The sequence below is a fragment of the Diadema antillarum genome, unplaced genomic scaffold, assembly GCF_040938485.1.
Source record: "Diadema antillarum isolate AM-2024a unplaced genomic scaffold, OU_Dant_1.0 seq00000472_RagTag, whole genome shotgun sequence".
NCBI classification, from domain to species: Eukaryota; Metazoa; Echinodermata; class Echinoidea; order Diadematoida; family Diadematidae; genus Diadema; species Diadema antillarum.
The window spans coordinates 1-26,758 of NW_027271440.1; the positions used below are offsets into that span (position 1 = coordinate 1).

Genomic DNA, 26,758 nt, shown 5'->3' on the forward strand with positions numbered 1-26,758 from the left:
GATTTACAATTTATCATGTGAATATGATTGAATTGGCTTTAATGATTGCCTCTGTTTAACAACTTTGGACCTAAATGTAGGTCTTCCCTGATAAGGTTATTTTGATGTAAAAGTTTGGGGAATACACCTACTTGTGACTAGATTTATATCTAACAGACACAAATAGAAGGAAACTGACCAGAAATGAATATAATTTATTAGTGGAGAAATGAGCAAAGAAAGTGAATCCTGATAGAATCCCATTTTCTTTGCTCATTTCTCCACTAATAGATTTATATTTGAAAGTTGTATTACATTTTGATAGTAATTCTGCATCAGCTGGAACTAGGCCCTTCCGTTGAGATGCAATACCATCACACCTCTCCACTGGGGATGATCATCGCTGTTGAATTATGTTGTTTTTGTCTCCCAGGTGTCTCAGAAATGGTGAAGGATGACCACAGGGATGGATTTATCATCGTGGAAACCAACTACCGTGTCTACGCCTACACAGCCTCAGACTTACAGGTGGAGATCCTGGGTCTCTTCTGTTCTATGCTCTACAGGTAAAGTGCATCATGGTGGGTGTTGTTACAGACTCTGTTTTTTAAAGGGATGATATAGTTCTGGTTGAGATGGGGATTCAAGTTTTAACTTTTTGTGAGATAATTAGAAACCACTTATATGAAATATCAAAAAGCATACAGAGGAATTCAAAGTATATTTGATGAAAATCAGTTTTGAAATGGGTGAGACATCCAAAAACACCCACCGTTTATGAGGACCACTTTGTTTTTGGATACAGTTTCATTGTTCTTAGTGACATTTTATCATACATGAAAAAGCATAGTTCAGGGTAAGTTCATACTAAGAGTGAAATAGCCTGTATGGTATTGATAAAGTCAGGTTCTGGTAAGAATGTCAATATCTATGACAGTAATTCAATGATAATGATCTTTGAAATTAAGAAGAGGAAAAATTGCAAGTAGAAACTACGAAATAAAGAAATGTTTGTTTCGAAGCAGTACGAGAATCACAGTATATCAACCTGCTAAGGACAAGTCCTGAGTATACTGGGGCAGGTGTCTATGGGAAATGCGTGTTGTAGCAAAATCAGCCTGTTCTCAATGGGATAGTATCTTGCTGTTTTTGAGCATACATTATGCAGATGATATAGATTTGTAATTATTACAAAGATGTAGGATAAGTTGATATATACTAAAGTCCATGTTTAGTTTGAATAAGATAATATGATGACATTCTCTCTGCCCTTCATAGATTCCCAAACTTGTCTGTGGGGGCGCTAACCAGGGACAGTGTTCAGCAAGCCATATCCAGCGGAATCACTGCCGAACAGATCTTACGATTCCTGCGAACACACGCCCATCCCAACATGAGGCACAATGTAGGTTTGCCCATTAATTTGTTTGCACTAACAATTTTACTCAAAGGCTCATAGACACACATGGAGTTTGAATTTAGCCAATGAATTACTGTATACACCAAATAATTTGTGAGATTTTTATTTTCGCAAGTTTTGCGAGTCAGGTGCTATTCGCAAATTTAAAAATACACGAAAATATTATATCTGATCTTGTCATGAATGCGATGTGCACGCATACATTTCTCTGTTCAGTACTGGACTCCACAATCACGAAATCAACCACTCACAAAATTGTCTGAAAGTTCCGATTCACGAAAAATAAGAATCACTATTCAGTATATGGCGCATGCAGTATGCAAATTTCATTTGCGTAAACGTGCATGTGTAGATATTAAAGCAACCCATAATGTATGTAAACTGATACAGGTAAATGAAAGTTACACCTGTTTTTTACTTGTTTTTGTCCATGGAATACATTTTTAAACCATGGATTGGATTTAAACAATCTTAGTGAATTCAGGCCAAGGAGTCCTGAGCTGAAATCAAGGAGTCCTGATCGGAACTCAGTGGACACTCGCTTTACTAGTGAAATATAACATTATTTTGCATAATACAAAACAAGTTAATGTCCAGAATCATCAGCGAGGTTTACTCTAGCTGACCTGGTAAGCAGTGTATCTGCAACTAAGATGCTGGGGTTTTATGGACTGTAAGTTCATTCAAGCAGTGTTATGCATAACTTGTTAAAGGCAAGAAAATAGCTTAGAGGTCCCATGCGTGAAATGGCCACAGCTCTTACATGTATAAGATCCTACTTTCTTTGCTCTCTCCAAGAGCATTGCACAATTTTGGTGAAGGGGTCCATCACACACACACACACACACACACACACACACACACACACATACACACTGGAAAACACATGTTGACTCTATGCAGCCACCCAAGATTAGTAGATAAAGTCGCTTGCTTTAAGAGACATTAGACATGCATGTCATGTTGGTACAAAAGGAGAATTCTCCATAATGTGCCAGAATATTCTCTAGGGGGAGCTCTCTCTGTAAGAGACTTCTGTGTCAAATAAATACTTTCTCTGTTTCCTATCTTCCAAACAGGCCCCCATCATTCCTCCAACAATCAGTGATCAAATCAGACTGTGGGAGTTAGAGAGAGATAGACTGTCTTTCAACGATGGTGAGTGTGTGCCTTTAAGTCTTTTAATGATTATGTGTCCCTTTAAGTGTTTCAGTGATGGTGAATGTGTCCCTTTAAGTGTTTCAGTGATGGCAAGTGTGTCCCTTTAAGTCTATCAGTTATGATTAGTGTGTACCTTTAACCTGTGGGCATTGCCTGTGTCAATTCCTGTCAAACAAATCAAAAACCCTTTCATCAGTGCAGCAGCTGTGTAGGTATATGAAGAGTTTATTTGCAAAAGGGGCTAGATACACTTTTGGTACTTTAGAGAAAAATTGGTTTGTTTGTGAGAATTTGTACACAAGTGTATGGAAAATCTAATCTAATGTTGCAATAATTTCTATTCAAATGGTTGTCTGGAGTTGAGATTTTCACTGTACAAATATGTAACTAACTCAAATGGAATTCTGTGCAGTGATGCTAATAACTCAATTTTCATCAAAAATGGATCAAACCCCCTTTGCATATAAGCTCTTCATATGTATATTAAATTGTTGCCTTTATCTGTCTTTTGTAACAGATACCCAGAAGCAAGAACAGAAATCTTGACAAACCTCACATAATTTCATGTTCTCCACGTTGTTGGTTAGGATTTTCTTTGCTGACATAGACTTGCGTTTTACCGTGCAGTGGTATCTTTGTTGAGTTCAGCATTAAGGAATAAAATTGGTTTCTTGGATCTATCTTTTTTGTCCTACAGGAGTTGCATACAGTGAATTCCTGTCCGTGCAAGACTTTGAGGTACTACGGGACTATGCCAAGGTAAGAGTACTTCTCTCTCATAATCCAGTCATCTTTATGAGGTATGGGTATCTAGCTCAGAGCACCCATTTCCTTTCTAGATATTGAGAGAGGACCAAAAAGAAAACTCTTACAAAAGCATCCAAAATTGTGCATATCACTATATTGAATTGTCAATTTTCACACCTTGAAAGCTTTCCTAAAGCTTATTTAACATGTTCGAGACTTAAACAACCTTGTACATGTGATTGGTGGATTCCCTGTTTTAACCCATTGCATACACGAACCAAGTGGGTCGTATCCTAAAGTGTAGTTGGTCAGCGGTACCTTTTAGGAAATAGGTTGCATACATTAAATTTGAATGTTTTCCTGGTATAGCTGAACTCTAGGTCTTAAGGGGAGAGAGAATTCCATAAATTTTAGTAAACATCCATGAATCTGCTGTAAAGTTTTGTTTGGAACTACAGCAAGCAATAGCAATGACAGATATTCTAGCTTTCTGACCAAATTATTTGCAACAAAGTGATGCATCATATGTAATAATTTTTTGTTGATAAATGAATGGAAAGCTCAATTATCGCAATATCTAGTGTCGCAAATTATCACAACTAGAATGGGCCTAATGACTTACCTCGGGAAAATATGTCAAACAACCATGAGATGTGTTTATTTAAACAAAGCTTTTGTAATTCCGTAAAGTTGTGTAGTGCTTGTGAGCAATGCTAGTTATGGAGTGTATGATTAGGTTATTGTACAAACAGTATTGAAGTAGTCATATTGAAAAGATATGTAAATGTCTGGGGTGGTGGTGATGAAAAACATGTTATTGATATCTGTGTATTTTTTTTTAAATCCATAACTGCCATTTTGTTGTCATGGTGATAGGATCTTGGAGTACTGATGTGGGAGAACAGCTCACGTCGGATCATGGTGGTGTCACCTGTGGGTCACGACAGTGTCAAAAAATTCTGGAAGAGATTAAAGAAGGGTCAGTCTTCGCAGTGACCGTATCGTCCTTCGCAGGACGTGAGGTAGCATCACAAAAACTCAAAGACAAATGTCTCCAATCAGAGACTGTGCACATGACCTCGAGAAGGTCAACAAACTTCATTCAAAGAGTTTGGAATTGATCATGTGATCTACAAGTGACCAGAATAGAAGGCGTCAAAGGGACACTTCCGGTCATCCGACTAAAGATGAGAAGATATAAAGCTACTTTGGAAGCTGTTGAAGTCTGATGATTGGTTGGTCACCAGCAGTTTGTTCCCTGTCTGTGGAATGATTCTTCACTTTTTGTTGTGGCCTTTTATTTGGCATGATCATCATGCCATTAGTAGATTACTGAGAAATGGCATCAGTGTTTGAACAAGATCAACAACAACATGGGTTGAAATTTTGTTTGGGATTTACAATGCATTGATGTAAGAGACATAATTTGTTTTATTGGGCACTATTGATATTTAATTTGATTTGGATGCTTTGACAAATGACAAAGAAGATTCTTTCGAGATAAATTTTAACAAATCCATACATCATTTCATTCTTTCACCGACACAATCTGGCTGGGCTCTTCAGATATCAGTTGATGTAAGTGCATTTTGATTCAATGCTAAGTTAAGGATCAGTATTTCAGTCTTTTCAAAGACTTTTTTTCCTGCTGTCTTATGTTTTACTTTTTACCAAAGGACATTTCTGGGCAATAATATGAATGAAAGGAATCAAAGGATTGATTGCATTTGATTCATGTGTAAGGACCAATATGTGTCACCCATTTTTCCTTTTATTAATTTGAATGAAAAGCCTAGTCAGATTGAATATGACAAGGAAAACTTCTGTTACTGTTTGATTTTCCTAGGCAACCTTTCCCATGTCCCAAGATTAGATTTGTCTATGTTATGTATTGTATTCATTTTTTATATTTCCTCTTTTGGCAAAGAATACCAGACAACATTTCTGTACAGTGATGGTGGAGAAGCATTAATTTACTCTGCTTTGACTACTATGTGGCTACAGTGTACAGTATCCATGGCTTTTCTTGTTTATATCATACATTGTATGTTACAGCATTATTATGTTCTCTCCCTTTTTTCATGGGGGGGGGGGGGGGGGAAGGGGAGTGGGAGTGGGAAGGAGAGGGGTGCTTCTTTTAGTTTCTGTTTAGTACAAATGTACTGGTAGTTAGAAGTGGCCAGAAAGAATAACATAACCCAGGCATCCTCATCAAACCACCACCCTCCCCCCCCCCCCCACCAAAAAAAAAAAGGGAAAAAAAAACCCAATCAACTGTAACAAGACAAGACCTGAAGACACACAAGCACATCACTGAAGAAGAAAAAAATGCACAGTCAACCTTGCCCATTTTGAATCTATTTGGACTGAAGAAAAAGCTTAGAAATATAGACAATTCGACTTATGAGGAATTAAAATCAGTAGAATATAAAGAGAAGAGGACTTTAAAAGACCAACGACTTGGGCAGTTGAATTTCAACTTATGCGAGGTTGACTCAAGCAAGATTGACTGTAAGGCTTTCTTTCCTTCCCCCCATCTCTCTTTTATTGGGGGGTAAAACTGTAAAGGGATGCTTCCTGTAGACTCTGTGTGGTACAAACGTAACAAGTACATACATTGTACTTTGGTACTTGAAAAGGATCAGAAGCCTTGTCTCTCCCTCCATCAAAAAACAAAAAACAAGAACAAAAACAAAAAAAGAAACAGAAAAATACAGCACAAAAAAAAAACAAGTACATTGCACTCCCATTATAGCGAACACAGTCATAGCAAAATTTCGGGAGCAACAAAATAGAATCCAGGTCCCAAAATTATCATCTAAATGCATCTTTGAAAACTATTTGTTCAGCTACAGCAAAAGAAAACTGCCGGTCCCGAGGATTTCGTTATAACTGGATTCGCCTGTAAATACAATACCAAAGAAGGAGTTATAAACCTATCTTAGCCTAGGTGGTACTGCTTACTATGATAGAATATGGATGTGATATCAGATGTAAGCCTATTAATGAACTCATGTAATAACAGCTCTGGTTAATTTTAGTCAACCTGAAGTTATGAAATGTCTGTAAATATTGTAAATAAACAAAGTGCAATTTGTTTGGTATTTTCTAGAAACATTGAGCATTTCCCTGTGTGGTTTCATTTTAATGGTGTTGAAGCGTGGTATGGTGGCTTACCTTGCTACATGAGCAGTGGTTCAAAGTTTGTATGCAAGCTGCCAGTTTTGTTTTGTTTGGCTTGGGTTTTTTTCTTTCATCCCTTAACCCCTCTGCTGGAAGTGGCCAGGGTGAATATTTAAGCAACTTTCATTTTCTTTCAAAAAAAAGTAGGAGTGCCTATTCGAGTAGACTTAATGAAAGAAAGTCCCTCAAGAGTAACTATATATTACCTTTTTTGGTATTTTAGTTTGTACACCCTAAAAAGAATGAAACACAGAAAACAAGTTTTCAAGTTGGCTGTAGTAAAATTGGACGAAAAGAATTTTTAGAGACATTTCATCAGAATTGAACATATTAAGTCAAGGAATTTTAAGTTTCCAGTGTTTCCATGAATAAGTGAAATCAGTCACAACCATGAAAATGTACCGACATTGGCAGAGATGATGATGTCATTACTGAACTGGGTACAGATTTTTATATTAATTTCATTTTTAGACATAAAATGTGAAGAAGATACAAGATTTGTACATGTAGTACATGTACATTTCATACTTGTCTTAGGTCCAAGTATGATGAACTTTTTTTTAAAAAAACTTGTGTGTTTTTGTCGGTCTCACACAATATTTCTGATAACAATCCAGGCCAAATCATATTTTGTTTTTACCCTTTGCAAACTATGTACGTAGAGTACAAATATTAGTAACAGGTAATCATGGTATGCCAGAGTGTAATCAGGTGCATTTGAGTGTGAAGGTGTTTTTTGTTTTGTTTTTGCATTTTAGTGAGTTTGTGAATGTGATTATGTGTGAATGTGTGTGCAGATTGGTTTTGTGTGAATGGGAAGGGTGCGAGTCGCTAGAGTGGCTGAAGGCAAGAGGTACTAATTCAGCCAAGAGGATAACAATCAAGTCTTGGGGTAAAGGGGAAGGGGATATGAACAGTTTAGGTTGGTAAGCATAGCCAGCACACATGTGCAATTACTGGGGTTGTTTGCATGAATAAAATGATCACGAGATGAGGGGTAGAAAAACATGGATCTTGTTCGATGATGTATTATGATGTGTTAAGACTTTAGTTTACTGTAGGCTTTTATGTAATGCTGCCTTTGCACGCTCAGTCTGATGAAGTTGATCAAAGTGAATACAGCTGTACACTTGTATTTCATTTTAAGATTTGTATGTAACATGGTTGCAGATTTTGAATAACCTTTTATTTGTATGAATCTCTATAGAATCTTTGCATATTTTTGTGCAATCACGCAAAATAAGTGAGTAAGATACCAGCTGCCATTATTTGTGTATTGTTTACTGTTTCTTTGTGGGTATGATTTTGATGTTATCAAATGAAATTCAAATACACTGTACATACAAAGAACCCCTACATGGTGTATAAACACAAAGACTAAAATACATTACATGTATACAGGTTTACAATAAGCAAGCATAAATTCACACCTGCACATACGACACACCATCAATGAAAGCACACAGATATTGGTTGTGTTTTTGACGCCAATACTGGACGAATCAGGAATTGCATTTTTTATTCAATAAGTTTTTTTTTTTGATGTGTTTTTTTCGTTTTTTCATTTGTCACGTCTCAAGCTCGTGTGAGGCACACAAGGTTTCTGTACGTACACACAATATATGTACAGGACTTCCAACATGCATGACGCGTAGTCAAAAAATCATGGCTCCGATTCGAAGTCAAGACAAAATGTACAGCGCACGTCGGGCATTCGTTCCATGGTAAAACCTTGTGAAAGAGTGTTTTCCATGCCAATACATACATTAGCATCAGTGCAGTGACAAGAAACATAATGTGGAGAACAGATGGATTACAAGAGCTTTGTCCAAATTGAATAATATGTATACACATGCAGTCCAACTTAGCAGACACGTGCTACGCTCTAGTTTATCATAATATACAATACATATATTCTTAGTCTGCGCTCAACACGTTTCCTCCCCATTATAACAGGTGGGAACATTATGTGCTTGAGTGCTCATCTAACAACAAAACTCTACAATGGGCAAATGCACTTTGTACTCAGAGTGAGAGAGAGAGAAAGAATCAGAACGTTCTCAGAAGCGCTTACAAGAGAAAATCTACCATGCACACTTATGAGCATTCTCTGTGTAAAAGACAACATAATAAATATTTCAGCCAACTGTGGTTGGCACCAAATGTATTAACACATGTGTTTCTCTTTTCCCTCACACAAACTTTGAACGTGACGGAGGAGAGACCTTTTAAAACAGAAATATCTCAGTAGGAAATATGACTATGCTATGGCATTTCACTCTTTTTCTTCTTCGAAGACTTGAGAACATAATTACCGTACATCAACTTTGTAGTAGAACCTCACACTATTAGTCCACATTACATTCCATCACATCAAAACAAGAGAAATCTACAAGCTGCTATTAAATTAATATCAAAGCAAACATGACATATTTAAACTCTTCTGTGTAAATTGTGTACACTGGAGAGAGCCATCTCAATTTCCTAGCTCCATGAAAGAGCAAGGAATGTCTCTACAAATGGCATGGCTCATCACATGAGTAAAAAAAAGCAAGAACTACAAAAGAAACTTTTAGCCATCAGCTAAGCCTGATAGTCTGGTGTAAATGATCTACTACTTGAGAAAGGAAAATGTACAGAGTATTAACACAGGCTGATGACAGCAGAAATACCATTGGTATTTCATTCAATATACGTCTTTTTACATCAATGCATTAATGAATTTTGTAACCAATAATACAAACCCTGTGTTTGCATGCCCCTTTCTGGGGCACAGCAAAACACAGATAGCAGGTACCTTATAACAACTGAGATGACACTTTGTGTAACACTTGTATTAAGTTTGAGAGTTCACCAATGTACAGTGCTCCAAATGAAAACATGAATGTACAGCCACACAGACAATGCCCCATGGGTGCTAAACAGTCAAGAATATTGCATTTTTTTGTACGGAGTGGGAGACTGGTGTTACAAACAAGCCACATATTTATCCACAACACCATGCTGCAGTTTGAACAAACTAGGCATTGAATGCTACACAAATGTCTCTGATCTTTGCCCTCCTAACAAAAATTTCCAGACACAAATCTCCTACGTATGTTGGGAGAATAGATGGAAAACACCCACACGAGACTAATCAGAAAATTAGTCACTTAGCATATTAGTCTCTACCTTCAAATATTTACATCAAATATCTGTACAAGTATATACGCATGTTCGCTCTTACACATGCAAGCACAAGTATAGATGTAACTGCTCACAGTTTGGTGAAAATGCAGAAAATATGATTTGACAGAGTGGGTACCTCTAAGTTTTCTGAATAGAGTGGAATACTTGGTGGCAAAGTGACATGAAAGAATTCTGATAAATATCTGATAACATCTCTGAGACACATGTACGTCTGTACAGTCTACATCAAATCATAATTGTCGTACGCTCAACTCAGTTGCTATGGCCAAGCTACAGAAATCAACAAACTTGAATCTAAATGAGCAACACAAACGCAAGGGGAGTACTCCAGTCTAGAGCACTTTACAAAATAAATACAAGAGCAACGCACAACTGCTCGCCATTTCACCCTTCCAGTAAAACCTAATACTACCTTGGATGGAAGCTACAAGTGATAAAAGAATGGATCTCCACAAATATCAAAAACGCATACTTATTTGTTCACACCTGCAAACTTGAAAGAACATCACATATGAAACCTCTTATTTTACCTTACACTTGTATCACTGTTTGGTTTCAAGACAAAACTTCCTCTAACAGAAATATTTACAGTGACTTAATATTTCAAAAAATACAGATTTTTCTAAATCACGTTTTCAGCTTGAATAACATCTAGTGCAAGTAAACTACAATACCATTAACCAGTGTACCATTGTCATAGATTTAGTAATATATATACTCCATACAGGATACATATGTTCTTCTGAATAATGTGTCAAGACATCAACAATGGCTATGGCCAAAAGTTCTTACACGAGTCTCACAAATAAACTTTCATCTGACAATTAAGGTCCTTTCTAAAATCACCAGCTGACCAAATATGCTTGAATCAAAGTAACTCTCAGTAACACACACCTGAATAAGAAGGTTTCAAAGACCAACTTAAAATCAGTGATACAGTACATACCTAAACCAGCCCTTGGGCTGAACGGAGACTATTCATTTCACCGAGAATATCGCCACGTTCCCGCCAAGCTGTCACTGCAAGCCTTGTCTGACATCTTTCTGCAGGGTCAGTGGCTCTCTCCTACATCAAATCAATGACACATGCACCAATGTTCTCTTGCTCCAGCAGCTAGGATATTCAAGGAAGAGAACACGTTTCCTTTCTTCACACATTCCGCTCCATCTAGGCTTGTCTCATCATAGCGTTCATCTCACATTCTTGGGAGTCCTTTGGTTATACTCAGCATCGAACCAAAAGCCACTGCCATTGCAACCGACCTTGGGTAATCTAGAAATCAATTCATTTTTTGTCCATGACTTTGCTTCCATCTAACAAGTTTTCTGTATTTTCCTAAAGCTCTTATTTGTCACTTTCAGATTTGTCAGCTTTTTCCTTTGCCTCTTGGTTGTTAGCCTTAGCTTCCTGGCTCTTCACATTGCTGAAGAAAGCCTTGGTAGAAGCCAAGAGATTCTCTCTATCCTTGATCTGAGCTGCTTTCAGCTCCTCAGGCGTCATCTTGTGATCAGGGGCCGTCCTCCTGCTAAAATGGCTGGGTGGCTTGGTCAGCTTGGAGAGCCCTGGCAGCCCCTGGAGTGACTTCTTGCCCGACTGGAAGCCACTCTGGCCTGCAGAAGACTTCGAGGCCGGACCAGACGAGGATGTCCCTGTCTGCTGGCTCTGCTGCTGGCCCTTTGGCACGGGTGCCGAATGGGAGCTGGGAGCAGGAGGGGGCTGGGTCTTCAGAGGAGGCTGTTGGCCCGTTGGCACTTTGACGCTGGCAGCACTTACAGGAGCCCTTGGCGGCTGCTGCTGCTGCATAAATTGTGATCGGGGAGGAGGTGGAAATGGAGGCGGGTAACGAATTCCCATCATGGGAGACATCATCCTTGGCCCTGCCTGGGAGAACATCTGAGGTGCCATACGGGGGTTGTTGGATCCGCTCCTTGCCACACCTCGTGGAATAGACAAGGCTGGGGCTGGAGTAGCACCAGCAATTGATGACTTACTAGAGACAGACGAGGTCTGGGGTGGCGAGGTGGAGGCTTGAGTGTAGACAGGCTTCTGGCTGCTACTACCACTGCTGGACACGATGCTGGCCACAGAGTAGGGCAAAGCTGCCGACAATGAAGGGGAGGATGCAGACGCTACAGACACTTCCAAAGCAAGTTTCTGCTGCCCTGAAGCCTCCATGGACAGAGCCCTCTGAGTATCTGATCCGCTGAGCTTTGCTTGAGCATACATTTTTCTGTCATCTACCGTGTAGGGCCCGATGGATCCTAGGGGCGCTCCATACCCAGATGGTTTATTGGCCAAACTCTGCTCATACAGCTTATGGCTGCCGATTCTATTAGTGTAGGTGCTGTGTCTGTCTTCCTGCGGCTTGTTGCTGCCATACGCAATGCTGCTTCCCATTTGCCTATTAGGGCTGAACGGCTTGGCATCAACGTGCTGTGAGAGGTTGCTGCCACGATTCACCAGTGGCTCGCTGCGGGACAGCAAGTCTGATGGGAGATCCACCACAGACTGCCTCTCATGGCTGAACCCTGATGGTATGCTCCTTGTCAAGTGCTTGGGCTGTGTGCCGATATCTCCGTAGGCATTCCCCATGGGACCAATTGGGTGGATGATCTGCTGGGAGGTCTGGTAGCTGGGCTGGGCCAGTGGATACTGGGAGGAGATAGTGGACTGGGGAAGCTGGATGGACACCTGCTGCATGGCTGGGACAGAGGCCTGGAGGCCTGTGGAGCGACTCCCCTGCAGGGTGTTGAAGAAGTTGGTGCTACCAACCTGGGAGTTGGCTGCAGCCACTGGGGCTCCCCCGCTAAAGAAGGAGGTGTGCTGGCCCTGGGCAGGGTGGTGGGATGGGGCTGCTCCTGGGGTCGGGGTGGGCTGCATGGCCCCCGCCATCAGGGTGTTGGCTGTCATAATGCTAGGCTGCTGAGCTCCAAGCTGAGACGTGGCACGCTGCTGGAGGAAAAATAAGGACACATGGTCAAAGAGTGTCTAGTTTAATTTACTTCACATACAATGGCAGAGCAATTACCAACACTGTAAAAGTGGATCTTTTCGCACAACTAATTTTTCGCGCTCGGCCGGGTAAAAAGAATTTCATGTGTTTTTAATTCCGTGGAATCAAGACATCAACTACTGGAACATATGGGAAGGAAAAATATTTGCGTGCTTTTATTTGGGCGCTAGCTTCTGGTTGTGCGAAATGCGTGAAAATTCAACTCCGCAAAAATTTCCACTTTTACAGTACGAAGTTTCTTTGTTCTGTTTTTAGAAAAGGAGGAGGGGGAGAGGTGGTGAGTAAGGCTACATTTTATGGCATCCACAAGTATTTGGTACATCAAGAGATTAAAAAGACAAAAGGTGATAAGCACAATCAGGGTATGCAATCATGACTTTCTCACTTTAAAAAATTGTAACTTCTAAAAGAATGCACCAACTGACTTAAAAATTCACATGCAGCATGCTAAGACATCAGTGATCACATGTGGTAAGAAAATAGCTAATTTCTTCTCATTTACTGTTAATTATTAAAGGTTAATTACCAAAAAGTCCCCCAAAACCCACGTAATGCGTCAAAAAAAGCGTTTTACAACTTACGTAAAATCAAGATTTGAGGTCCATATTTTAAGTCTACCCCCATGTGTTTGGTATCAAATTAATGGATTTTTTCCTGGCATTGCTTGCATGCAATAAAAAACAGTGGTTCTTTCAGCTGGAGAAAGTTATAAGGTCTGAAGTCCCATCCTGGTAGGAGTGTAATGCTGGCTTATTTTTGTGACATTGTGACCTTTTAACCCATGCTGTACAGCTATACATGGAGAAACAGCTTATTTTTCTGCTTTTCTGAAGACACACTACAATATGGTGTGCTGTTTGCCAATAAATGTTAAGCCAGTTTTGAGTTTTGAGCCATTTTCAAATGCTGAGTAAAATAAGTGCAGCCGTTTTTCAGTATTTTTCAGTGAGGTATATCCTAATTTGACTACTTTAAAGACTTTTTCCCCTTATTGAATATCCTTGTTTTTTTAACCACGAATTGTACATATGCAGAAATCTATTGTGTGAAAATTTTAGCAAACTTGAGCAATAGGAACTTATTTTTTTATATTTTTACAAATTGCTGAGCATAAAAAAGTGCGATATACGCCCATGTTATACTGCATGAAGGTCATATGATAAGTGTTCAGTGTTCATATTTCAATGCTTGTTCAAGTTCTAAAGATATCATAAGCAAAAACATAGTATTTTGGCTTAATATGTCATTTTTTGACTGTCACAGCTTGGATATCAACTCAGGTCATCATAAATCTCACATTCATTCTTCTATCTGTGTTTACAAATATGAGAATTGATCCAAACACTGTGCGCACATTCAAGGTCAAACTGTACAGATAATTTTTTGATGAAAAATATAATATCTTCCAAAGTACCAGCCCTAATTTCATAAAAATTTGTAATAATGGCCACTATATGTGTGTTACCTATTCCTGAAATTTTTGCCTCTTCACTCTTTGGCAAAAGTGAAATATGATAAAATATGTAAAAGTGGTTTTATTTGAATTCAAAGTAATGCCTACAAAATTGATCATCCATTCCGAGAAGTGAAAATATGAAATTCATTCATTTTTTGTGATATGTCATGGCTATGTGCTGGTGGTGAATGAAAGGGATATTTACATGTATCAGGAATATCTAACAGCAATATCAGATGAAAAAAACATTCTCCTTTTTTTTTATGAATTTTTCCAATATATTAGTCATTTCAATGTAATTCGACACCCCTAATTTGAATGCTAATTTATGCGCAGTTTAATGCAAAATTTTGACTCGTTCTTTACATGAAATGAAAATTTGAACACTCAGCTACAACAAACAACAAAAAAAGCATTTCCCCCCCCCCTCGACGTTCCGCGCGATGTATCGCAATCGCAAAAAGCTTTCGCCGCGACGTTTCATGACTTTTTTCTTTCGAGTCTCGCACATCTTTTGACACCAAATTTGCGACGCCCGGGCGCGCGGTTCCGAAGTTACACATAAATACGTACATGCATGTCAGACCAAAAATTGCTCAAAAACATGAATTCGTGTACAATTTCAATGAAACTGTGCTTGCAGGCAAATTTCATAAAAGCATAATTATTTTGGTGTTTTATTGATTAAAATCAATGAATAACATATTTTCTTGTTTGGAGCGATGTCGCGAACAAATTTCATCGAAAAAACAATGAAAACATAAAGTCGAAAAACAAGGAAATACATAAGAAATTTAAAAAAAACAATAAAATACTTAAGAATTTTTTCTGATATCACAATTTTTTTTCATTACATTTGCTAAGGACACTAAAAAGAATATTTACACAAAAAATGTGCCTGTTTTGAGCTTTATTTTGTGATTTATACCAAATAGTCTGATTTCATGCATCATTATGCATAAATTAGCATAATTCAGCATAAATGAAAAATTAACTTCATGATATTTTAGGTTACATCATAGGCAATGTGTGTGCCAATTTTCGTCGCGATCGCGCAGTCGACGGCCGAGATCTGGAGGGGGGCCTGGGAGCCCCCCCCCCCCCCCCCCCCCCCCCCCCCCCCCACCCCTGCCGGGTCTATCAACTACCTAAATAGCCCGGCCTAGTTAGGGTTAATCTGTATTCATTTATCTCTTCCTAACCATATTATTCTTTTTGGAATTTAACAAACAAATTGTGGCTGAAAAATCATATTTTACCATCATGACCTTTGCCCTTGACTACATATCTTTATCACCATTATATTCATATTTTTTCCCCACCAAATCATTTCATCATTCAAAAATCCAGGCTGATATGAACCTGACATGTGACCTTTTATCATTTTATGTCAGCAGTCACGTTTTAGAAACAACTATCCACATACTTCAATCTTTCCAGCCACATTATATCACAAATGGTGTCATAAGTTGAAGTTACGACCAGAAATGGTATTTTTTAGTCAGTGTGTAGCAGCATTTGACCTTTGGGGGATTTTTGCCTAATGGCAAATCATTACATCCACATCATATGCAGCATATATAAGTCAGTATTTTGAAAGTCAACAAACAAGATCATCAAAAATTGTGATAGCAAAATCTAGGCGCGTTGAACAGATTCAACAACCATAAAAAAAAATATATATATATATTACTGCTATATAAGTTTGTTTTTTTTCTGTAAGCATCAAAGAAGGCGAACAAACAGTAAAGAGCATTTACAATTTCCAGTCTAGCAATGATTATCATACAAGGGTTAATCTGCAATCTGCTCAATCTTCTTGTCATAAAATTGTTCATACATTGTAGCTGCAGAATTGTCTAAAGAACTCAACTTGTTTCCTACTTCACATACTGAGAAAGAGTTTTTGAGTTCTCACCTGGCCATACATGTGTGATGGCTGGACTGCAGGGACAGTCGACACAGATCCAAAGGGAACACTAGCCACTGTCTTGGTGAGACCGGTCAGACTCCCACCAAACGTTGTCTGGGGCTTCATGATGACCGATGACGTGTGGCCGGATGACAAGCCGTGATCGTGGCTGGCCCTGGTGAAGGATGGAGAGCTGAGACTGATGAAGGTCTGGGACTGGACAGGAGGTTGGGAGAGGCTGACAGACAGCATGGGAGCAAAGCCAGCCTGCAGGCCTGAAGGGGGTGCTGGCTGACCCTGGGTGGGGACAAATCCTGTGGCAGCTGCCTGAGGGTAGGACTGGTGAGTCTGCTGCTGGGGTGCACCAGGGGCAGGAGACGATGGAGCCAGAGCCGTGTTCTGGTTTAGCCCAAACTGGAGGCTCCCAGACTGTGGCTGGATCACTGTGCCTTGGAATGACGCTGGAGTGAGGAATGCAGGGGTGCCCGGGATGAGGCGGGACGTGTCATGACCCTGGAATGAGTACTGGCCCGATGCACCTTGCGAGAGCAGCGACTGCGAGCTACCGCCAATGCTGCCACCGAGACTACTGCCAGGAAGCGCCGTCGCTCCACCAGCCAGACCACTGCCCAATGAGCTACTCATGCCAAAGGGTTGTGCCAAAACCACAGACTGCTGATAGGTCTGATGTTGTTGCTGCTGATGCAGGCGTTGCTGATCTCCACCGATGTGCTTGTTTTCATAGCCTGTGTGACTGACCATGGATGATTGCAGCAAGGTGGCTGTTGGGAAAGAGCTGTCTGAGGTAACTGCAGGCATGTTGTACAACGACAGGCCTTTGCTGCTGTACACAGTGGAGGCTAGGACTTCCGGCGGTGATTCCGCTGGGACATTCGCCGTGGAAAACTGGGCAAAGCCCCTGCTGCTCGGAACACTGGCTTCCATTTCGTCGGTGCTCAAACTCGCATTGACATTCAGGGAGGTGAAGGAAGCTGACGTCGGGACGTCATTCTCAACGAGATCCACATCACTTGATGGGAAGCTCCCAAATGTGATGCCAGACGCTCCACTGACAGGCAGCATGCTGTTGCCTGCATGACCCAGATGGGAGCCGGCTAGGTCCCCCCTGGCTGTGGCCTCCCTGCTGGTATCCACCTGCTGCACATGCTGCTGCTGCTGCTCCCCAGATGAGACAGTTGTCATGGAGTTGAGAGCTTGTGATGATCGGTTGCTCTCACTGAGGCTGGGTTGGGTGGGCGGGGCACTCTCCTCTTGATCCCAGAAATTTTTGGCACTTTCAATCCTGATGGTCAGCTCATCGGTTGCAGCAGTGGACGTTGGTGACTGGACATTGCTCCACTTCTGGTCAGTCTGGAGGTTAGGGGACTGCATCATGCCTGTCTGTCCAGAGTGTCTACTGGGCGTGCCGTGGGGGTGAGTGCTCTGACCAAGAGGTGCACTGGTTCCAATTACCTGATGGATAAAAAGTACATCATGCTTAGGGTTCTTTGCGATGAAGAATGACAACAAACAAGAGCAAACTCAGCTTTTGACAAATATGTCAGTGTACCTGAATAAGCATTAGCTCTCTTTCCTTCCCCTTTTTCCTGAAGTAATAAATTAGCAGTGTCACAAAAAAAGGCATTATCTTGAGGATGGAGATTTCAAATTTTGACCCTGTAAAACTGCATGAAGTCTCCGCAGAATTTCTTTTCAATGAGCTTTAAAAACTAAATTGATCATGATTCAGCCATTTTACGTACATGTAGTCCAAGTGGCCTATTTTGCCACATGGAAGTGAAAACATAAAATGAAAACACTGCATGACATAGTTGAAGAAAGAAATAAGAGAGATGGTACCATGATGTATGTGCATGACAGTTGAATGAAAGAGGTTGAATCTGAGGCAGAGACATTGAGAAGTTGATTGCATCTGACCTCTTTTATATGACATGATGTATAAATGTGCAATATGTAAAGATAACAAATGGTCTATAAAAATACACAGCATACTCGTCAGTGACTGGTCATATGGAAATACTAATATTGCTAGCAGCGATATCATGTCACTGAAGATAATTCCAGAATTTGACTGGCTGTTGACAGGGCTTGAATGAAATATATATTCATGTAGACCACATACTATAACAAATTTTGCCAAAATTTTAACAAAAAGGCAACATTATACAAATAATGACTGCTTATGAGGGCACAGTCAAAATTATGGGCCCAAGGTGATGTGAAAACCGTAACTATGCCCGAAGCGAAGCTGAGGGCATGGTTATGGTTTTCACATCACCGAGGGCCCATAATTTTAACTGTGACCCGAATGTCAAGCAGTTATTATTTGTTTTATATACCGAAAATATAGATTCCGAAATATAGATACCGAAAATATAGATTCTAGTCTCTTTTACAGCACTTGTAATCAATGTTGATAGACAGCGCGGCGATATCAAATGATACTGACCCCTGCAGACTGTGTCATGTCCACTCCAAGATTCCTCATGTTTGCCTCATCATCCTTCGCCGCTGCCTGGTCCATCCGGCCAAGCAGTCCGTCTGCTTCCATGCCTCCCACATTCATGTAGCTCTGACCGTTGCTGGACACTGCCACCTCTGCCACACTCTGCAGCCCAACCGAAGGCAGACGTACGGACGTGGCCTTCATGTCCGATGACCAGTCCGGTTGAGAGGTGAGAGGAGCAGCCATCGATGTTGCATGTTTGCTGGGCTGGCTGACAGCATTCATGTACTCCGACACCATTCGGTTTTCTGCCTTGCCTTCACCTGTTGTGATGCCATGAATAAGAAATCAAATTAAAATCAATGAGCAGTTTGGTGATGTGACAGCATCTTACAAGAAATGAACAAGAACATGTTAAATTTATTTTTGCATGCAACTCTTGACCACCACTATAACAATGAAATATATCATGTAGCACTGTCAACAAGTTTCATATCAAAATTTGGTTACATGGTCAAGTAGTTATTAGATTTCTGGAAATGACATTGTGAGGACAGAAGACCACAAGATCATTTTTTTTTTTAAGTTTCCATTACAAATACAGGATGTGATTGATGACACCAAACACTAAGTTTGATCCTGATACAGGTGAACTTGCCATGGCATTAACAGATCTATAGCACCCACCTACCATTATATGGATGACTAAAAGCTATCTGCCAAGAATACCTAGTTGAAAATTAACCTCCAAATGTCAGCATTTACAGCACATGTATTACAGTTATGCACATGGCATGGTCAAATGCTGAAACTTGGCAATTGGTAAAAGGCTGCAATATCAAACTGTAACACAAAGGGACATGGGAAAGGTCAAAAAAATCAGAGGAAGAGATTATAGAAAACTGACCATTAGGGGAGCTCCTCTGTGAAGGGGGATTGGAGGCATGGTGGTCACTGTTCAGCTCCACGCCACTGTCATGCTGGTCACTAGTGGACTCGGGCTTGCCCTCGGTACCAGCTGGCTTGGACGTTGGCATGGCCACGGACGCCATACTGGTGGTCACGGCTGATGGCTGGGTCTGGGAGGCAGATAGCAAGGGTGGCTTCTCCCAGGCATTGCTTGTTGGCGGCGGCGGAGGGACAGATGCTGCTCCAACTGCACAAAAATACAAATCAGGGGTCCCAAAATTTAAATGTTAACTACTGTAATTACTAAGCACTAACATCCCTATCTTCTTCTGCATTTTGTGGTCAGCCAGAGTACAATAGGCACACAGAAGTGAGACAAGTAATCCACAACTTTCCCAAGCACTAAATCGAAAATAACATTTCCAGCAATATTGATCCACCAAGCTAATGGTTTGGGGGATTCTTCTTGACCAAAATAGATTAGTCACTTATGACCAACATAGATTAGTCACACACGCATATACACCCAGCAGCATAAGGTGCAGGGCGCTTTTGCAGGAAATCAAAAAGCGCCCTGCACCTTATGCTTTCAGGTGTATATGTGGGTGTGACTAATCTATGTTGGTCAATAAGTGACTAATCTATGTTGGTCATTAAGGATCTCCAAAACCACTAGCTTGTTGGATCAATGTTGCCAGAAATGCTATTGTAGATTTCTCAGACTTATCTACACCTCTTTGAATATGTATGTGTACCTCAGAAGATGTCCATATTATTCTGATGCTACTATCCAGATAACGGCAGTACAAAAATCATGACAACAATTTTTACGTAGTCGTGTTATGTAATCAGTCTTGTTATAACGCAGCACCTACATTATCTGCATCACAATAACGTGACAAGAGTGTATTGTTGAGGCACATGTACACTGCTAAAAAGGTTTCCCAGCAATAACACAGGCAGTTACAAATAACATGCTTCTGAAAGAGGACTTACCCTTTCTCATGGCAGCTGTGGTTGCCATGGAAACGCCTGGTGTTGGTGTCCCCATAAGAGGAGCGATGTTCTCTGTGTTGATGTTGATTGGCTTTGTTCCTGGCGCCTTGTTCAGGGTATTTGTGCGCAGACCAGACCCGATGGGGGAGGCGGAGGCAGGTTCCTTGGCGCTGTCCTTGGAGGCAGCCTGGCCACGGAGGCGGGGAGGAAGCTTCATGTTGGTGCGCTGCTTCATGGGCGTGCCTAACTTGGGCTTCTTACCCAGCTGTAAAAAGAATGCATTTATGGTGAGTATCAAGGGTGGTGCACTTAAAACAGAGAGCAGCTCCCATATGTGTGATTAACAAATAAACCCAGATCAAATGACAAAAATTCAATTCGAAACTATCACAATGATCAATCTTGTCTGCAAAAACTGTCCTCAGTGCAGAAAGCACTTTCTCATATCAATGTAACTACTCTTGACTTTTTAGAATTATTTACAATGACAAATTTTCAAACCATAATTACATCATACAAAATAATTATCATTTTTAGTAATGCACATACAAAATGTCTTGACGCAAGAACTCGTCTAACCCACATTAAATCAAATTCTGAGGGTGGAGACAACAAAGAGAAAAATAGGATGCAGAGCAAGGAAGGATTCACACAAGGTAACATTGGAAAAAAAAGTCCTACGTAATTAAAGCAGTTTTTCTCGAGTTGTGTTTCATTCCTGCTTTGTGTTTTATTCCTGCCACACCTAACAACAATAAAAACTTCTGTGACAATCAATAATGCTGGTAGCTCAACACTGGTATGAATGAATGAATCACCCACCTCAGAGAGTGTTTCCATCTTCTTGCGTTCAGACTCTGCTGCCTTCTGCTTCTTGGACAGGACGGGCTGAAAGCCTGCATCTGGTGTCATCAGCTCTTCAGGATCCTCAACGATGACTTCCGGCACATCATCCACAACAACGACACCTGTATGGGAGCAAATACATAACATTTATGACATCAACCTTTACTGCACAGCATTTCATCATGCACGTGGTGGTGGGTGAAAAGCAGCCTAAATGACCTAGACTCAGCTGAATGTGACGCTTTACATGGTGAAAATATTGTACTTCACCAACATTCACATTTTGATATTCAGTTTGAAAATCTGCCAATTTGCACAAGACATTTGGAAAGGGCTTCGAAAGTGTGAAAATTGAAAGGAGTGATTTTTTTTTTTTTTTTTAAAAGTTCATCGGATGTGACATGACTCCCAACTAATAAGCTTGGTAGATATGAGAACCTGCATATATAAGCTCAAGTTTCAAGAAGCAGCAGCATTTCACCTACAACTCTGTTCAAATATAAACTGAAATTTTACTCAGAAGATGGTGGCATCATCCACTGTTAGGCATTCCCACTAGCTAGTCCTTTCCATACATCAGCTCATAGTCAGTGTTTACTTTTGACAAGGGGCAACGACAAGGAAGTCAATTCACTGGATTCGTATCTGGAATATTCTTTTTCATGTTCAACGTGTTACAAGCTTCAACACCACAATTCTTCAGACATCCTAGTTGACAGTGCACTAAATTGTGGGTGTTCCGCTGCAAACTGTGAGACCCGTCATAACAAGAATTTCTGAACAGCAATTTTGAGGGAAGCTAGATAAAATATCAACATACTAAGAGCACAAAACATATGATCATTCTCTATAACTACAGAAGTCTATGGCAATGTATGCCTTTGATATCTCACAATAAAAGATCAAATGACAATGGCAGAAGGACACCACAAATGATTGCACATATCAAGATGTAATGAAATATTTGCATGTTCAATTTTTCTGTTCTTTTCTATGCTTTTACAAATGGAGGGAGTTCTTTGTGAATAAAGTCTGCTTACCGTAGCTATTGTTGATGTCATACGTGGCGAATGTATTGAAATTCTTCTCAATGGCTGTCCTTGGCTTTTCCTTCTCCTTCATAGGAAGTGTGACGGGTGTGGCCGAGTCTAGGGGCTTCCCCAGTGTGGGCTGCTTCTTACTTCGATTGTGGCATGCAGCCAGGGCATCCTACAGTGGGAACAGCCAAATTGTCACATCACATGGATCAATCCCACAGGCTCCATGCAGTCGAATAAGCTTTAGAATAGCCCCTATAAAGCACAAGCTACCCATCCCACTGCGAAAAAGCTGAAGGAGAGATACTTCCACGCAGTTGTATATGGCTGACTGCATCCAAGAACTGAACAAGGAGCTCTCAAGACATTTCAATGTTGGAGCAAAATATAAGGAATTGGTAATTACGTGCAGACACTGAGTGGAGCATGAAAAGAAGATGATACAGTTACCACACATTACTGATATCGAGATTATCGAGTTCTTATCCACACAGACAACCTTCAAGATTTCAAGATTTTTTAAAATCAATTTTGTTTGTGAACTTTATTCATTTTAACTTGTGTTCCTGATACAAAATACAATGATGAGGTACAAGAGAAAGACGAAGCACCGAAACAAGAATACTTTCCATGCATATTACAGACATATCATGTCCCATGAAATCATGATCCAAATGATTCGGAGAACCTAAAGAGATGCCATCTTCTGAGCAACTTACCGTGACTTGCCGTTGGTCATTCAGGACTATCTTATTCACAGTGAAGACATCATGGTTTTGAGTCTGTTCCGCTCCCCCGCGTGGTCCTCCACTGCGCTTCCCCACTGGTCCACCGTCAGACTTCCTTTCTCCCCGGCCTCTGCCACCTCTTGAGCTTGGTCCACGGTTTTCACGGCTGCTACGAATGCCTTTGTCTCTCCGATCTGAAAACAACAATTGCAAGACACCTGGCCAATGATAGACTGGTCTGATATTGTAATTTATAGGAAACAAAGCACACCCCTACTTTATTCTTTGGAACATTCAGTTTTGTGCAGTCATTCATCTTAAAGAACTTAACCATCAACATAATATTCAACTATGACTTCGGAAGCCTCGAGAATCCTCATCTCATTAAACTATTCCTAGAGAAGAAATATACAAAACATGGAATGTTTACATAGCTTATATCATTATTGGGAGAATCATTTTTTGGTGAAATAAAAAGAGATATGTACACTATTTCCGACAACACTCACCATAATCAGATCTATAAGAATCACGGTTGCCAGATTTCTCTCCTCCTTGCCTGTGGTTAGATGAGGATTTACGGCTATTTTCCCTCCTGTCGTTGCGGGTACGTCCTTCAGGATTGCCATTGCTGCGAGGGTTACTGGCAGAAGGTTCCTTGCCAGCTTTGTCACTGCCAGGCTTGGGAGCATCTTGTGGCATGTCTTTCTCCCTTGGTTTGTGATCATTGAAGTTGCTGCTCTCAGAGGCTGTCTCCCACTCGTCATTGTTGAGGTCAGAAGAGTTTTGTCTTGGAAGGGGAGGCCTTGCTGCTCCCTTCAGCAAACCGTCAGCACTAGCTCCACTGCTTCCAGGGTTCTTTTCATTCGAATCTTTACTCCGGCTTCCAGGATTCTCTGGCCCGTGTTCACCACGTGGTGTCCTCACCCTACCACGCCCATGGGGGGTCTTCTGGAACCTGGGTGGTCTTTCCGGTCTCGGTCGCTTGTAGCCACCCCTCCCCTGTGCCTCCCGTTTGTTTAATCGGCTCCTACCATCCTCCTCCCTGCCTCTCCCCCTAAACTCCCGGGAGTCTGCTCCGTCCAGCTCGCCTCTGGGGCCCCTGTCATGACGCTGAGATCCATCCCTGTTACTGGGGGGTCTTCGGTCCTCCCGCTCATCTCTGCTGTAAGACTCACGACCCCTTCCACGAGAGGAGCCCCCTCTTCCCCCTCGTCCTCCGCCTCTCATACCACTGCTGCTGCTACCTCTTCCTCTCCTGGAGGGTTCCCCTCGGGGCATGTTCCTCCTCTCCAGCTTACTCCTCTCTGGATCTTCTCTCTCCATCTCCTTCGGATCTTCTTTCACTTCCGCTTCCTTTGGCTTTTCTCCTTCAGTAGTAATTTTTTCTTCCTGCTGTGCTTTGTGACCATTTCCTTCTGCCACTCCACTAGCTTCTACAGGCTTTGCTGCCTTGGGGACGTCTTTCCTGTCTGACTGTCTCTCAACACTCTCATCCCCAGAGCTGACATCCCATTCTTCCTCTTCCTCATCTCTCGGTGGTCTCCGGTAACCCTGTCTACCGCTGTCATACCTTTCTCCTCGTCCTCTCCCTCTGCCTCTGAAGCCACCACTGTATGGCTTGAATCCACCACGCCCTCTTGGGGCGGAGTCATAGCGCCCTCTATCCCGTCTACTTGGTGGGCCTCTATCGTCTCTCCTCCTATTTACATCTGAACCTCTGGAACGGCCACCCATCTTGCCTCTTTCGCGGACATCCTTTTCATCTCTTCTTTCTCGACCATCACGTTCGTCTTTCCTGTCATCTCTTCGATCATCCCTCCTCTCATCCTTCTTATCGCGTGAAAACCTTTCATGTGTATTTCTGGATTCTCCCTTGGGCTTATCAGATGGAGCATCTTTTGATCTTGCACCATTTCCCTTCACCTCAACTTTTTCTTTTCTTTCAGCTTTATCATTTTGATTAGAGTCTTTGGGCTCTTTTTGAGGCTTGGCTTCCATTGCTTGCTTGTTTTCATCCTCCGTCACCTTGGTCTTTGAAATATTTACAGGTGGTGCTTGCTTATCTTCCGTTTTAGTTTCCTTGACCTCCGACTGCTGCTGAACATTACGAGTCTCATCTGCTTTAGGTGGCTCCTTGAGCTTCAATCGCTGACTAGCATCTGATCCTTTCCAGGCTCGGCTTGGCTCTGGCCCCTGAGAATCCATTTTCTTTCCGTCCTTGCCATCACTTGGCTTAGTGCTAGCATCCTTTGGTCCAGTTTGCTCCTGGCTTCCTCTTCTAATGTTCTTGTCATCCTTGCTATGAATGTCTGCTTTATCACTATCTCGTCTCTTGCCCCTATCGTAGCGATCAGCCTTCTCGCTGCGATCATACTTATCTCTATTTCCACTTTTCATATCAACCAAGCTACTTGGTACTGACTTGGAGTCCCTCTGGGGTCGCCTCTCCTTTTCAACCCCTCCAGCAGATCCCACTTTCCCACTCTTAGGTTGCTCAACAACATCTTTATTGATTGGAGGAGGAACACTACTCTTCTTTTCTTTCTCCCCCTGTGGGGTACCCTTGGCTTCCACAGGTTCCTTCTTCTCCTGGACCTGGGTTGGGGCCTTCACCTCTGGTTCCTTCAGTTCCACGTTTGGACCAGTGCTGCTCTTCTCTGGTGCACTTTGCCTTGTGTCCACACCATTTTCTTCGTTCTGGCTGTGGTATCTGTCACGAGGAGGCCGCTCCCCCTGCCAGTGTTCTGGCTGCCAATTCTCTTGCCGATGGTCTTGTCTGGGTTCTGGTCTGGTTTCTAACCGTCCATCTGGTCTGGCATCTAACCGTCCATCCGGTTTGGCTTCTGGTCTTCCATCTGGTCTGGCATCTGGTCTTGTATCTGATCTGGCCTCTTGGTGACGGTCCGGAAGTGTTTCCTGTCCAGCATCCTGCCTTTGCTCCATCCTGTATTCCTGCCGATAATCCTGGCGGAGTTCTGGTCTGTGTTCTTGCCGATGTTCTGGCCCGTAGTCCTGTCTGGTCTCCTGGTTCCGGTGACTATCTAGCTCCTTTTGAGAATCCTGTCGCCTTGGGATTTCTTTGGGTGGGGCATCATAGGGACCTCTGGGGCCACGAAAGCCTCTTTCCCCACCTCTACTTCTCTCCTCCATCTCTCCCCTGGTAGGAACGGCTGCATTGCCTGAAGGTATGTCTCCCTCTCGGCTGGAATCTCTCACATCCCTTGGCTCAGAGCTGTAGTTCATTCTATCATGGCCGTCGGAGCTGGTTTCAGAATTTTCCCTCCGCCTCTGAATGTGGACTCCTATCACAGATAATGAGATGAAGAGAAATTTGACACTTAGCCAGTCAATTTAGGCAGTCATGATCTCAAATAGGTCAAGATACTGGAAAAAAAAAGTGAGACAGAGACCACTTCTTACATTCAAGCATCAAGCATCAAGGAGGAAGTCAAGAAATTATGCTTATTAACAGAGGAATTGCTATATTCTAAGATAAGGAATAACAAGGTATCATCACAGAGCAGGATATGGTCATTTTAATCCATCTCTCAGCAAATAGTTTAACCATTATTTGCTATGGGAGACTGAAACTCTGTGACATTAAATGTTTCAACACTGAGCTCTCCATTTTTTCTTCCTTCTGAGTCTAGTGATCACTTTCTCACCATTCTACCTATCAGGACATTTGATTACTGGGCTTCACATTCATAC

At 41.6% G+C, this 26,758-nt stretch overlaps 2 protein-coding genes across 2 annotated transcripts in view; one reads left to right on the forward strand and one right to left on the reverse strand.

Moving 5' to 3' along the window:
- Positions 1-412: 412 nt before the first annotated feature.
- On the forward strand, positions 413-4,493 carry LOC139733369 (general transcription factor IIH subunit 4-like; the record flags this gene model as incomplete). The annotated part of the gene is made up of 5 exons (XM_071644205.1): positions 413-545; positions 1,258-1,384; positions 2,479-2,557; positions 3,258-3,319; positions 4,184-4,493. Coding segments are annotated over 5 exons (521 nt in total), but the record flags the coding sequence as incomplete, so codon positions are not given.
- A 3,547-nt stretch (positions 4,494-8,040) lies between these two features.
- LOC139733350 (uncharacterized) overlaps positions 8,041-26,758 on the reverse strand; it is a 50,215-nt gene continuing 31,497 nt past the window's right edge. Inside the window, exons 15-23 of the mRNA XM_071644186.1 lie at positions 23,554-26,349; positions 23,036-23,238; positions 22,320-22,488; positions 21,256-21,401; positions 20,434-20,698; positions 19,436-19,684; positions 18,532-18,851; positions 16,068-17,534; positions 8,041-12,632 (exon numbers count right to left, since the gene is read on the reverse strand). Coding sequence (XP_071500287.1) covers positions 11,025-12,632; positions 16,068-17,534; positions 18,532-18,851; positions 19,436-19,684; positions 20,434-20,698; positions 21,256-21,401; positions 22,320-22,488; positions 23,036-23,238; positions 23,554-26,349 — 7,223 coding nt within the window. The 3' untranslated portion in view covers positions 8,041-11,024. The remainder of the gene's footprint in view (positions 12,633-16,067; positions 17,535-18,531; positions 18,852-19,435; positions 19,685-20,433; positions 20,699-21,255; positions 21,402-22,319; positions 22,489-23,035; positions 23,239-23,553; positions 26,350-26,758) is intronic.